This window comes from Alligator mississippiensis, chromosome 11, assembly GCF_030867095.1.
Source record: "Alligator mississippiensis isolate rAllMis1 chromosome 11, rAllMis1, whole genome shotgun sequence".
Classification (NCBI taxonomy): Eukaryota; Metazoa; Chordata; order Crocodylia; family Alligatoridae; genus Alligator; species Alligator mississippiensis.
Window position 1 is genome coordinate 66,979,995 of NC_081834.1, and position 10,851 is coordinate 66,990,845.

Below are 10,851 nucleotides of genomic sequence, written 5' to 3' on the forward strand. Positions count from 1 at the left end.
CAACCTCCCAGCAAGTCTGTGCGAGGGACTCAGTCCTGCCTTCCCTCTCTGCAGCTGCAGCAGGCTGCGGTCCAGGCGCTGGGACCTGCCATGGGTCTCTTCCTCCATCACGAGGGGCATCGTGATACTGTTTTTGAGAGCCTGCCCTGTCTCCTGCAGCAGTACGGGGCAGGGGTTGACAACCTTCATGTCACTGTGGTGAGACACCACCTGGGAAAGCAGCCCTGGCCTGTGCCGGTCTGCACGGGTATGGGTGGGGGTGAGGAGAGGTCCTTGGTTGCCCTCGCTGACCCTCCCTTTGACGGCCACCTTCTGCTGCAGAGTCTGAGCCAGGTCTTGGAGGTGGCCTATGATTTTCAGGTCCCTCTCCCTGATGGGACACTCGGGATCGTCTGCCTCGCCCTGCACGACCAGGTAAGGCACGGCCGGTCCTGTACCGCTCATCCTGGGTTCAGCAGGTCCAAGTCCCGTGAACCCGATAGAGCCAGCTGATGGCCGTGCAAAGCCCCACTCTGCTGGTGAGCTCTCTGCTTGCCCAAGAAAACAGGCTGTGGCCTCCTAGTCTCCCCTCAGTCCGGTTCAAATCCCTGGAGCAGGTGCATGCAAATCCCTTTTCCTTGCGAGTCAGACCCAGAACGATCCCCCCGTGGCACGAGTCCAGCCAAGAGCAGCCGTGCTGCTGAAGGGACTTGGAAGCCAGGATCCCCTCTGGTTTATGGTCTGGACCTTTGTGTTGTTGGCTCTTGCTGTGGTGGCAGTGATGTCTCCTGGGGCTCAGGAAGACCGTGGTTCAAGTCATGGAAAGTGGGACTTGCGGATCCATGCCACACTTTCATCCCCATGCAGATGGGACTGTGGAGCATCCCTTCCCTTCCCTTCCCTTCCCTTCCCTTCCCTTCCCTTCCCTTCCTCCCACAGGTGTGTGATCACGCACAGCTGCCGAGACCAGAGAACCACGCCAAGGTGTTGTACTGTCTTGGTCTGCTTGGTAAGGATGAGAGAGTCCAGGTGCCACGGGGGTTTCCTTCAGATCTCCCTGCACCGGGCCGAACCCTGGGGGGGAACGGGAACGAGGAGCGCTGAGCTCACCAGGGTTGTGCTCTTCTCCCCACAGCCTGTCTCTCCCCAGACCAATTTATTTCCTTTGTGGGCTCCTGGCTCCAGGCCGACAAGGAGGCAAGCCGTGTGGCATCCCTCTCCATCTTCAGTGGCATCCTTGCTGCTGACCGTAAGTATGAGCAGAGCAAACGTGTCGGCTGCCGTCTCGGCTGACCCGTCAGGCCCTGCGTTAGGACTGGCCAGGACTAATAACCTGTCCCGCTCCAGCTGCGCGCAAGAGCGCTGGCTGCCGAGAGCTAGAGCCAGACCTCCGTTCTCTGCTGCTCGGTCTCAGAGGGCCGGGAGCACCCTGCGTCCTGCAGGATGATGCAGGAGTGCTGGGGCCAAATCCTGCTGGGGCACCTTTCCTGGCCACACTCCCAAGTGAAGAGGTTGAATGAGACCTTGTTCTGGCCCAAGAGCTGGTTGCAGAGTAGAGACAGGGGGCCGTGCGGGTCGCCACAAGCAGGTCTTCTGAAACCGGGGTGCATCCCACTGTGGAGGTGGGTGCCCAAAGGAAGCCCACACCATGCCCTCCTTCTCCTTCCAGTGCCGGAGATGCGGGAGAAAAAATGTGACATGGTGCAGGCCATGAGGGGCATGCTCAGTGATGAGAGCATTGAGGTGAGGTGGTGTGTGAGCAGTGGCTGTGCCAGGGATGGCACGTGGGCCTGGCACAATATTCCCACCCCAGATCCTTGCATCTCGTGTAGGGAAAACCTTTCCTCCCTCCCAGCATCTCCAGGGCAAGCATTGCAGGGAGTTTGCCCCTCTGCATCCATAGTTGGGGAGAGCCGGGGGCCAGGGAAGTGTTATCCCTCTCATTGCTGGTGGGTGGGGAGGGCATCTGCTTTCCCTGAGCAGCCATAATGGGGCTGTTGCAAGGCAAGGACACATTGCTGTCTTGCCCGTGTGAGTGGGCTCCTCTTTATAAACCTTGAAGTCAAATTGGAGGTCTGAGGACCCTCCTTCCTCCCTGCCACCCTGTGCAAGGGCTGAGGGAGGGCTCATGCCATGGCCGGCTGCTCCACCCTTTGGGCACAAGGGCGGTCCTCATTCCCACCTGTCCTCTCCTCCCTCCCAGGTGAAGAAGGCTGTGCTCCATTTCAGCAGGACAGTGCTTACTGTGCACGGCCTGGAGGAGTGGGTCTGGGAGCTGGTGGCCTATATTTTCAAGCAGGCCAGCTCATCTAGCAACCAAATGGTAAGAGAAATGAAGGGTGGGCGCTTGGTGCTGATGTCCGAGCAGGGGGAAGCCTGGCACTGGCTGGAGCAGGAGCACGGGGCGCCCCAGGGCAGCCAGGCAGAGTCACTTGAGAACAGAAATGCTCTCGAGTAAAAATAGACCCCGAGGACCTGTCTCGGTGCCCAGGACGTGGCTTGGCTAGTGACAGTCACATTGAGGGGACACAGAGGATTGAGCTGGCTGGCCCCCGGGGCAGACGGAGCGGAGGGGTGACGCCTGCACATTGGTGTGCGCTGCACTGAATGTGAAAGGTTTTCTTGGGCGGACAAGGGAAGGACAAATGTGGCAGTTGTCAAGACGTAACCCACGCTGGCTGCAGAAGAGATGGAGACTGAGTGCCCTGCTAGTGTCTCTGCACTACTCCTGAGCTTTCTCTCTGTGTCTTGTGCAGTCGTCCACAAACCTTTGCAGTCCGGATGCTGAGGAGGAACACAGCGTCCGCGCCACCTGTGTAGAGCTGCTGGAAAATGTGGATGTCTCAGTGCGTGGCATGAGCCAAGTAGGTGACCAGTTGGTGCCCTTGCATTATCAAGGCATCTCCCGGGTGCAGGAGAAGTGGGAGCTGAGTCGGAGCTGTCTGGCTCTTCTCTCCAGGTCTTATGGCCCCGGCTGCTGGAGTACATCGTGCCGGCTCAGTACAGCTGCACTCTGAGCCCGCTGTGCCGATGCCTTGGGGACCTGGCCGAACAGCAGCAGTGGGAGGGAGAAGCGGCGCCTGGCACACCCCCCAGCAAAGGAGGTTTACAATCCGGATCCCTGTGCATTCAACCAGCTCCAAGGGCCTCTTGACCTCTTGTGTCCATAATGCGAGGCCCAACGTTGGGGCTCTCAGTTGGGTCATTACAACCCGGGAGGTGTGGGTCCCCCAAACCCAGGGCTACCCCAGACGTATGCTGTGCCATAGGGGAATCCCAGGGCATTTCTGCCTCAGCTTCCCCACTCATCCAGGGGTGCCTGAGCAGCGCCTGTCTCACAGAGGGGCAGGGGGCAAGCTCCCTGGGCAAGTTGCTTGCAATCTAGACACGGGCGGTGCCATGGAAGTGCCAGATGTGCCCACGGCCCAGAGCGTACATGGGTGGGCACATTGGGGATGCACGGGGTTGTAGCAGCATCACCCTGTTGCAAAGCAGTCACGCATGGCCATGCCCTCTTTCTCTCTCCAGCCAAACTTCCCAGTGCCCAGGGGCTGCTGGCACGACTCCTGGTGAGTACCCTGGAAAGGTCCCTGCCAGAGGAGTGGGGAAGGGCAGTGGGGTGGGAGACACATGTCCGTCGCCTTGGCTGGAGGAGCACGCTCTGCCTCTTCCCGCACGCGAGCTGCCCTTTGCCGGCAGAGCTCCCTGCCCTTCGCGGAGCACAGCCAGGCTTGGCCCCCGCCTTGCAGCCTGTGGAGAGGCCAAGCACAGCACGAGGCCTGTGTCTGATGGCTGAAGGCTCTGGCCATGTGTGCCGGAGGCCGGTTTCCCTGCTAAGGAAAGGCGTGCAGCCCCGCTCCAGAGCTGAGCCCGTTTCTCTCTTGCTGTCAGGTGGTCGCCTCAGCCCTGGGCGACAGGACCCGTGCGCATCGTGCGCTGCGGGGACTGTGGGCTCTGCACCGCACGATCCACCCTGCTGTTGGGGAGCAGTGGAGGATCAAGATCCCCATCCTGCTCATGACTCTGGAAGGTAACGTCCCGGGTGGAGCGCCCCGTGGTGTCATTCCCCTGCCACAGCACCACATGCTTGAAAGCTTCTGCTCTTTGTCGCAGGGGATGAACCCAGGGGCCAGACAGCATTGAGGCTGATGGGACTCAGGGGAGGTTTTGCCCTTGAAGGGCTCCCCCAGTGCAAACTCTGTGCGCTTTGCCCTTCTGCAAATCCCAGCCCTGTGCCGAGCTGTTCTGAGCATGTCCGCCAGGTGCTGAGCACCCTCCATTCCTCTTACGGCCACTTCTGCAGGGTCTGGCTGTGCACAACTCCCAGGCCTGTCAGCATGATGTGTGCTGGACCCATTGAGCATGGGGGGCAAGGCCCGTGACTTTGGGACCCAGGAGGTGCCAGGGTGTGGATGCAGGAGCTTCCACAGAAGGGATGCCCAGGGAGGCACCTGGGACTCTTCTTCAGTGCCGACAGCAGTGACATCCTTCTTGTTTGCCTCCCACTTTCAGGAACTGCTCAGACCTGCCAGGACAACGTGTGGTGGGAGCACCTGCTGCTGAAGGTACAGGACAGCTCACAGAGCTGTTACGGCAGCCAGGCAAACCGCGGAGGGCTGTCTGGGAAGGGGGTGTTCCCTCAAACCTCAGGGAAATGAGGTGCTGAGTGTTAATAAGGCAGGAGGAGTCCAACTTGGAAGGTTTGCCAGTCTCCTTGAGTCTGGCTTGACGTCCAGAGTTGTCATTTGGGATCGTCCAGCCTTTCCATAGTGTCTTTGAGCTCAAGTGGAAGGGGATGAGGCCTTGCTCGGGGCCTCTTGGGTGTTAGAAAGGGCACAGCAGAGGAGGAGGACGATGACTCAGCCCATGCACCCGTCCCTTTGCTTTCCTTCACTCGGGCCCTCAGTTCCTGAACAGGACACTGCAGACCATTGACGACGATGCCTGGAGCAGAGAGCTGATCCTGGAGCTGCAGCTGCAGACAGCCAGCTATGCCTGCTCCTCCCCGGAGAAGGTGCGTGCTCTTGGCGAAGCCTGGGTTGCTGCACCTATTTCGCAGTGCTGGGGCAAGAAGGCTGCAGAAACTTTCTCTCCAGAGTTTGTGCTTTTCCAATCTATTTTCTTGATCCAAGGCATGGTCCTTGGTTCTCTACCCACTTGACTGCCCCAAAGGGAGCTGCTCAGAGGGGCTGTCCCTGCCTTTAGTTGCCAGTTCCCTGCACAGAGTGGGGCAGTTGCTGGGTGCGTGGGTGCTGGGGCTGGGCTCTCTTGGTCCTTCCTGGGGACGGGGTGTTTCTGGGCTGCTCTTGTCCCAAGTAGCAGGCTGCTGTGTTCCCAGCTCTTTGGTGATGTTGGTCTCCTTCTTTCAGACTTTCCTATATAAGGCACTTGGTACCACGCTGGCCTCTTGCCAGGATGTTGCCTACGTGAAATCCCAGCTCCAGAAATTTCTGAAGGACACAGATTACACGGACGCTTCGGAGAAAGAGGTGAGGGCCCTGTTCTGTCCAGACACGGCCAGGTCTTCCCTGACTCCCCTCGTGTCCTCACCTCTCTCTTGCCGGTTTGCTACACGGCTTTCCCTTGGCCTTCCCCTCGCACAGCCCCCTCGCTTGCTCCAGGTCGGGTGCGCATTGTAGTGCAGTTTGCACTAGTCACACTTTTTATGCCTCAGGTTAATGTGTCAGCATTCAAAGAGCCCCTTTTGGGCCTGGAGGCAACTACATCTCTTGTTCACCCAGAGAAAGAGATTGTGTAGTTTTCACCTCTTTCCGTTAGCTGTGGGAGAGGAGACACAAGCCCTACTGCCCAGCCTGAAAGTACCAGCTCCAAGTGCATAGTCCGCGTGCACACCCAGCTCCCTGGGCAGGTGCTGGGGAGCCGAAAGGCACCTACGTGCTTGCTGGAAAATGGGGCTCAGCTTCTGCACCGAGCACAGCAGGCAGGGCCACCTCCTCCACACCGGCCCTCCCAATGCATTGTGTGCAGGGACTCGTTATGGCCAAATGCCCGAGGCGGCCCTGGAGCAGGGGCTGGGACCCAGGACTGCACTCCCACCCCCTGCCCCACCGCCAGGCCTGCTGCCCCAGTTCCTGGAGGTCCCCAACTCTCGCCTGCCCCTGTCCGCACCTCCGTGGCTCAGTGTGGCACGGCAGCTCTCTCTGCCAAGCCGCCCAGGTGCAGGACGGACATGATGAGGCTTGGGAGCATCTGAAACAAAGCGCTGGGGATGGTGCTGTGAGAGCTGCGGGTCTTGTGGGGCTGGCAAGGAGAGCTGGTATCGCTGCTGGGGCAGCTCCTTGGTCAGCAGGGATTCCTGCTTGGGGGCAGAGGGCATGGTGTGAGTGTCGTGTCACCCCTGCAGGACTTTCACCAGGGGAGAAGAGGCAGGACCCACAGGGCCTTGATCTTGGCCTACAGCCAAATTGCTGTGCATGCCCCCCAAACACAGCTGCTCCCCCGCGTGGAGCGTGACATCACCAGGAGGGTCCTGCAGCACTACATGAGCAGCTGCCAGGTAGGAGCCTGGGAGTGCAGCGTGGTGGGAACAGGCCTGCCGTGGCACTGAGGTCTGCTCTGCACCGGGATGCCTGGACGGCTCGGATGCTCTGATGACCCTGAACTCCTGCCTGTGAGGAGCATCCGCGTTCATGCTCCTGGGGCGATGGGCAGTGGGAGGGACCCATGTATGGAGAGTGCTGGGCTAGATGCTCCTCTCATCCTGCTCCGGCAGGGGTTGTGCATTCATGCCCCTGCGCTGCTCTGCGCTCACCAGCCCGGCTGCTGTTTGGACCCAGCAGTGTGCTGCGCTCTGGGGCCATCCCAGGCGCTGACGGTAGTTTTGCATTTTATTTCCCAGGTGCTTGGCATCACCATCCTCAATAAGGTAAATGTTCAACGAGCCCACCTCTGCTCATGCACTGCCCAGCCCCTAACTCCCTGCGTCACTGAGGCACGATCACCTACCCCAGGCAGAAGCCCCAACACTGCCATGCACCTTGTCTGAGACGGGGGTGGATCTGGGGCTTTCTGGGGCTTGTAGACATCTCTCAGGGGTGCAAAGGAGGCTGCCTTCTGGACCTCGGTTCTTCTCCGCTCCTCATCCCCATCTCTTTGTCGTTCCCCCATGAAATTCAGGACCTGGACTTAAAGCTGACCCTCATCCGGTCAGTCACTGAGATCAGCCGTGCCATCCAGGACGCTGACGGCTCCCAGAGCTTCCAGTTCACGTACAAAGAGGAGCTGCTGGGGTACATGCTGGTGAGTGGGGAGGAGGCCGGGGGCCCAAACTGCAAAGGACCTGGGGGGAACGTAGCGGGACTGGTTTTCCTGGGAGTGGCTCTTTTGTGGGGGCAGACTGCTTTCCACATCCGTCTTCCCCTGAGTCACATCTCTGCTAATGCCTTTTAGGACTTCATAAAAGAGGAACCGATGGATTCCCTGGCCTCTCCTGTTCGCCTCACGGCCATGCTTGCCATTAAGCACCTGAGGTAGGCGATTCGTGCCCTGGCTCTCGGCGCTGGGATGCCCTGCTCAGAGATGAGCTCCTTGCTTCACCCTGGGGTGCTCTTCCTGCCAGATGTGGAGCTGAGAGACACATGCAGGGCTCCGGACACAGGCGGCCCTGCCTGCAGCGGGGTTCAGGGGGGTTGCAATGTGTTTGGTCCGCTTGGGGAGTTGGATGGAAAGACCTGGAGGTGGTGGTGGGACAAGTAGGAGTGGTGGGCAGTGCAAGAGCTTCTCAGCCGCCATGCCCAGGGGTGTCTGGATTTCGGGTTCCAGGTTCAGATCGTATCTGAGCACTAGACCCACTTTCCAGTGTGACGGAGGGCTTTTCTTCCTCTCTGTCTCCTGCCAGCAAGGTGAAACCCTCCCTGAATCGGGATGCAAACAGAAGCCTGCTTGAAACCTGCCTCAGGTGCCTGGTACCTCTCCCAGCTGTGCAGCACCTGAGACAGGAGGGGGAGACAGCTCAGGACTCGTTGCAAATACAGGTACACCTAAAGAGCCGATTTGTGGCATCACCTGCTGGGACCACCAGCATGATCCCCAGCCGGCCCTGGGCCTGGCAGTCACCCCCGACCTCCCCAAATGGGTCTGGGGTTTGTGAACACGCTCCAGCTTCCCTCTTCTGTCTCCCGCTTGCAGTCATTGCACGAATTGTCCATGCAGGCCTCGGGCGAGCTCATGAGGGGCCTCCTTGAAGAAGACCCCGCTGAGAGCTGGTGCATGGAGATGTTCCATGTGAGTAGCTAGCAGGAGCATGCAGAGCTCTCTTTTCTGGGGAAGGCGGGGATGGGCCCAAGAGACAGGGAGGAAGGTTTCCTTCAGCAGGGCAAATGAGAGGTGTCCTTGGGGGTATGGGCTGGCATGCCATTGACATGCCTCATAGCTGCCCCATGATGTGCCAGGGTCACTGCACAGGTCCTGCGACTTCAGGGCAATGACGGTCCCCCTGGGATGTGTCCAGAGGGTGAAAGGATCAGGTTGCTTGGAGGGATGTCAGGGGCGATGGTGATGTCTGTGGTTGAAATGGTTCATCTGAGCTGTTTTGGAGGTGCCTCTGACAGTAGTCTGCTCTCCCAACAGCTTCTTGAGCCATGGCTTTCAGTTGACAAGGAGTGGGAGAGGGACAGGGCCTTGCAGGGCAGTGCCCAGCTGCTTGCCGCCTGTCGAGATGCTGTCTACTGCAGAGTAAGTATGGGCTAACTCTCTCTTGCCTTGGTGTCGTTGTGGCAGCCTGCCCCCAAGACCCAGACACCTTGCCTAGCAGACAGGGATGCATTCCTGTTCTCACCTTCCCAGGACCAGAAACTTGAATGTCACTCCAGGCAGACCCAGGCACATTTCATTCAGGTCTTTCTCCTCCTTTCTCAGCTGCAAGAGCCCTTCAGGAAAACCGGGTTCCTGCTGGGGCTGCTGGCGCCCTACACCTGCGCCTCTCTGGGCACATCCCGGCTGTGGGCTGCTGACTGCATTGCCTGCCTCCTCCCCATACAAGGTGAGGGCACTCGGAGTAGGTGCAAGTAACTCTGCCCCTTTTCTCCCTCTGGAAATGCTGCTCCTCTCCTCTGTCCACTCCCTGCTAGTTTAAAGATATCTCAAAAGCCCCATGACTGGCCCTGGGATGACCTCCTGGGAGAGAAGAGTTGCGTGGGGAGAGGCTTGTAGCAGCTCTGATCCCACCGCACCTCCACTCCCCTGAAGCCGCTCAGACCTCAGACGTCACCCTTGGACCGCACTGCCCATGACATTGCACGTGGGTCCTCCATGGAGCCAAGGTACTGTATCAGACGTCATTACGGCCCTCTTTCCTCCTTATTTTTATTCCAGATCAGTCCATGGGCATGGATGCAGCGGAGGAGGAGCTGAGGGGTATCAGGGAGGAGCTGAAAGCCTCCACCCCTGAGGTTGTGCTTGCAGCATCCTCCCGCATGGCCAAGGTGAGTGTCTCAAGAGGCTGGTGTGGGGATTCTGGGGACTGGGCGTCCTTCACTGTCCACTCCTTTGCTCACACATGGTTTACCTCTTTCTGTGGAGTGCATGGGCGAGGCATTGGGGGCAATTATTGTTCATCCACTGCCTGCTGCTGTTTCCCCATGTGCATGGTAGAAAGAAGAAGTCAGAGCTAGATTAGAAAGTTTTATAGATACTTCTGTCCTTGCACACAAGAAGAAACCTGTGTCAGTACAGCACCCAAATGAGAGCTATAACCAGGACTCGGTCACCTTCAGTGTCTGCTTCGACATATCCTGGGGCGCAGCTTGGCTGGGATCATTTGGTGTTGTCAAATGAGGCTCTCTCCATTGAAGACGGAAGCAACATTCAAGCACAGAGTTTGCCTCTTGCATGTACACCATGCCACCATAGGGCAGAGGCTTCTGCACAGCACGACTCTTTAACATCAGCCTTGAGCTCTGGGGTAGCTGCCATTCCCAATGAGGAGCTAGATCCCTCCTGCAGCACCTGCTCATGAACCGTTGTTCAGCAGCTCTTAGGTCTTCTCCAGTTGTCTCACCTGGAGAAGAACTTCAGCGCAGTTTCCCTTCTTTCAATTTGTCTCCAGGTCCTTGGAAAATATTTTCCATCAAGCCAGACCCATGAGTTTATGGAGACCCTGCTGAATGGCATGCTGAGAGCCAGCCCCACATGTGCCACAGCAGGAGGACATTGGCTCCTCAGAATCATCGAGGAGCATGGAGAGGCCCTGCTGGAGGAGGTAAAGTTGAAGCTGAGGAGGATTTCTGCATTTGCTTCATGCTTTTCAAATGCTGCTTTCATACGATGTGGACAGTGATCTTACCGCTGATCCCTGGGCATGAAGCAAGGGCCATTTCCTTTGCTAGCCTGAGATGGGGATGAGCGAATCAGGGGGTGTGAAGTTGGTGGTGCTTGTTGGTGCTTTCCAAGCGTGGGAGGGATTGGTTTGTCTTGTGCTGGTGAGTGAGCAAGGGCCCTTGTTCTTCTTTTCCCTGCAGGTGCCGGACATCCTGGGCACCATAATGATGCACATGCCCGCTATGCAGGAAGGGTGCATGAAGAGCTGCCTGCTGGAAGCTGTGGCCAGTCTAGCAGGCTTCCACGTAGAGGCCGTCACCAGCAGCCTGCTTTGTAGACCTCTGCCCATGGACAGGTACTTGCCACTCCCCACCTCCTGTACCGAGGGACACACAGATCCCACAGCCTGGAAAAGCCTGTAGAGGGTCAAGCCAGGTGCAGATCCCTTGGGATGACTTCTGGAGAGCCATGTCCTGGTGGGTTTGTGTAGGAAATGCCAGGCTTGTGCCTAATGGCATTGGCAGAGGAATCACTGCGACCCAACCCTGTCCTACCCCAGCAGCGCCTTTGGCCTGTGCTCCAATGCCCTATTGC

The 10,851-nt window shown here is 58.5% G+C and overlaps 2 protein-coding genes and 1 long non-coding RNA gene across 3 annotated transcripts; all 3 read left to right on the forward strand.

Moving 5' to 3' along the window:
- Positions 1–4,440: 4,440 nt before the first annotated feature.
- On the forward strand, positions 4,441–5,462 carry LOC132243925 (uncharacterized). The gene is made up of 3 exons (XR_009455484.1): positions 4,441–4,544; positions 4,886–4,993; positions 5,349–5,462. It is a non-coding gene; the product is annotated as an uncharacterized LOC132243925 (long non-coding RNA).
- An 824-nt stretch (positions 5,463–6,286) lies between these two features.
- On the forward strand, positions 6,287–8,089 carry LOC132243789 (maestro heat-like repeat-containing protein family member 2B). The gene is made up of 6 exons (XM_059714178.1): positions 6,287–6,496; positions 6,839–6,865; positions 7,117–7,239; positions 7,390–7,469; positions 7,838–7,973; positions 8,033–8,089. Exons 1-6 carry the CDS (start codon positions 6,482–6,484, stop codon positions 8,087–8,089), a joined length of 438 nt encoding a protein of 145 aa, XP_059570161.1. The 5' UTR covers positions 6,287–6,481.
- Positions 8,090–8,656: 567 nt separating this feature from the next.
- Positions 8,657–10,276, forward strand: LOC132243790 (maestro heat-like repeat-containing protein family member 2B). The gene is made up of 4 exons (XM_059714179.1): positions 8,657–8,673; positions 8,811–8,980; positions 9,313–9,422; positions 10,046–10,276. The coding sequence occupies exons 1-4, from the start codon at positions 8,657–8,659 to the stop codon at positions 10,274–10,276; spliced, it is 528 nt and encodes a 175-aa protein (XP_059570162.1).
- The last annotated feature ends 575 nt before the right edge of the window (positions 10,277–10,851 follow it).

What these genes read in the sequence shown, in the direction of transcription:
- LOC132243789 (XM_059714178.1), top strand. An exon ending in GCATCACCATCCTCAATAAG is followed by an intron (nt 6,866 to 7,116) that starts GTAAATGTTCAA and finishes CATGAAATTCAG; the next exon opens with GACCTGGACTTAAAGCTGAC. An exon ending in AGCTGCTGGGGTACATGCTG is followed by an intron (nt 7,240 to 7,389) that starts GTGAGTGGGGAG and finishes AATGCCTTTTAG; the next exon opens with GACTTCATAAAAGAGGAACC.
- LOC132243790 (XM_059714179.1), top strand. An exon ending in CTGCCTCCTCCCCATACAAG is followed by an intron (nt 8,981 to 9,312) that starts GTGAGGGCACTC and finishes TTTTTATTCCAG; the next exon opens with ATCAGTCCATGGGCATGGAT. An exon ending in CATCCTCCCGCATGGCCAAG is followed by an intron (nt 9,423 to 10,045) that starts GTGAGTGTCTCA and finishes ATTTGTCTCCAG; the next exon opens with GTCCTTGGAAAATATTTTCC.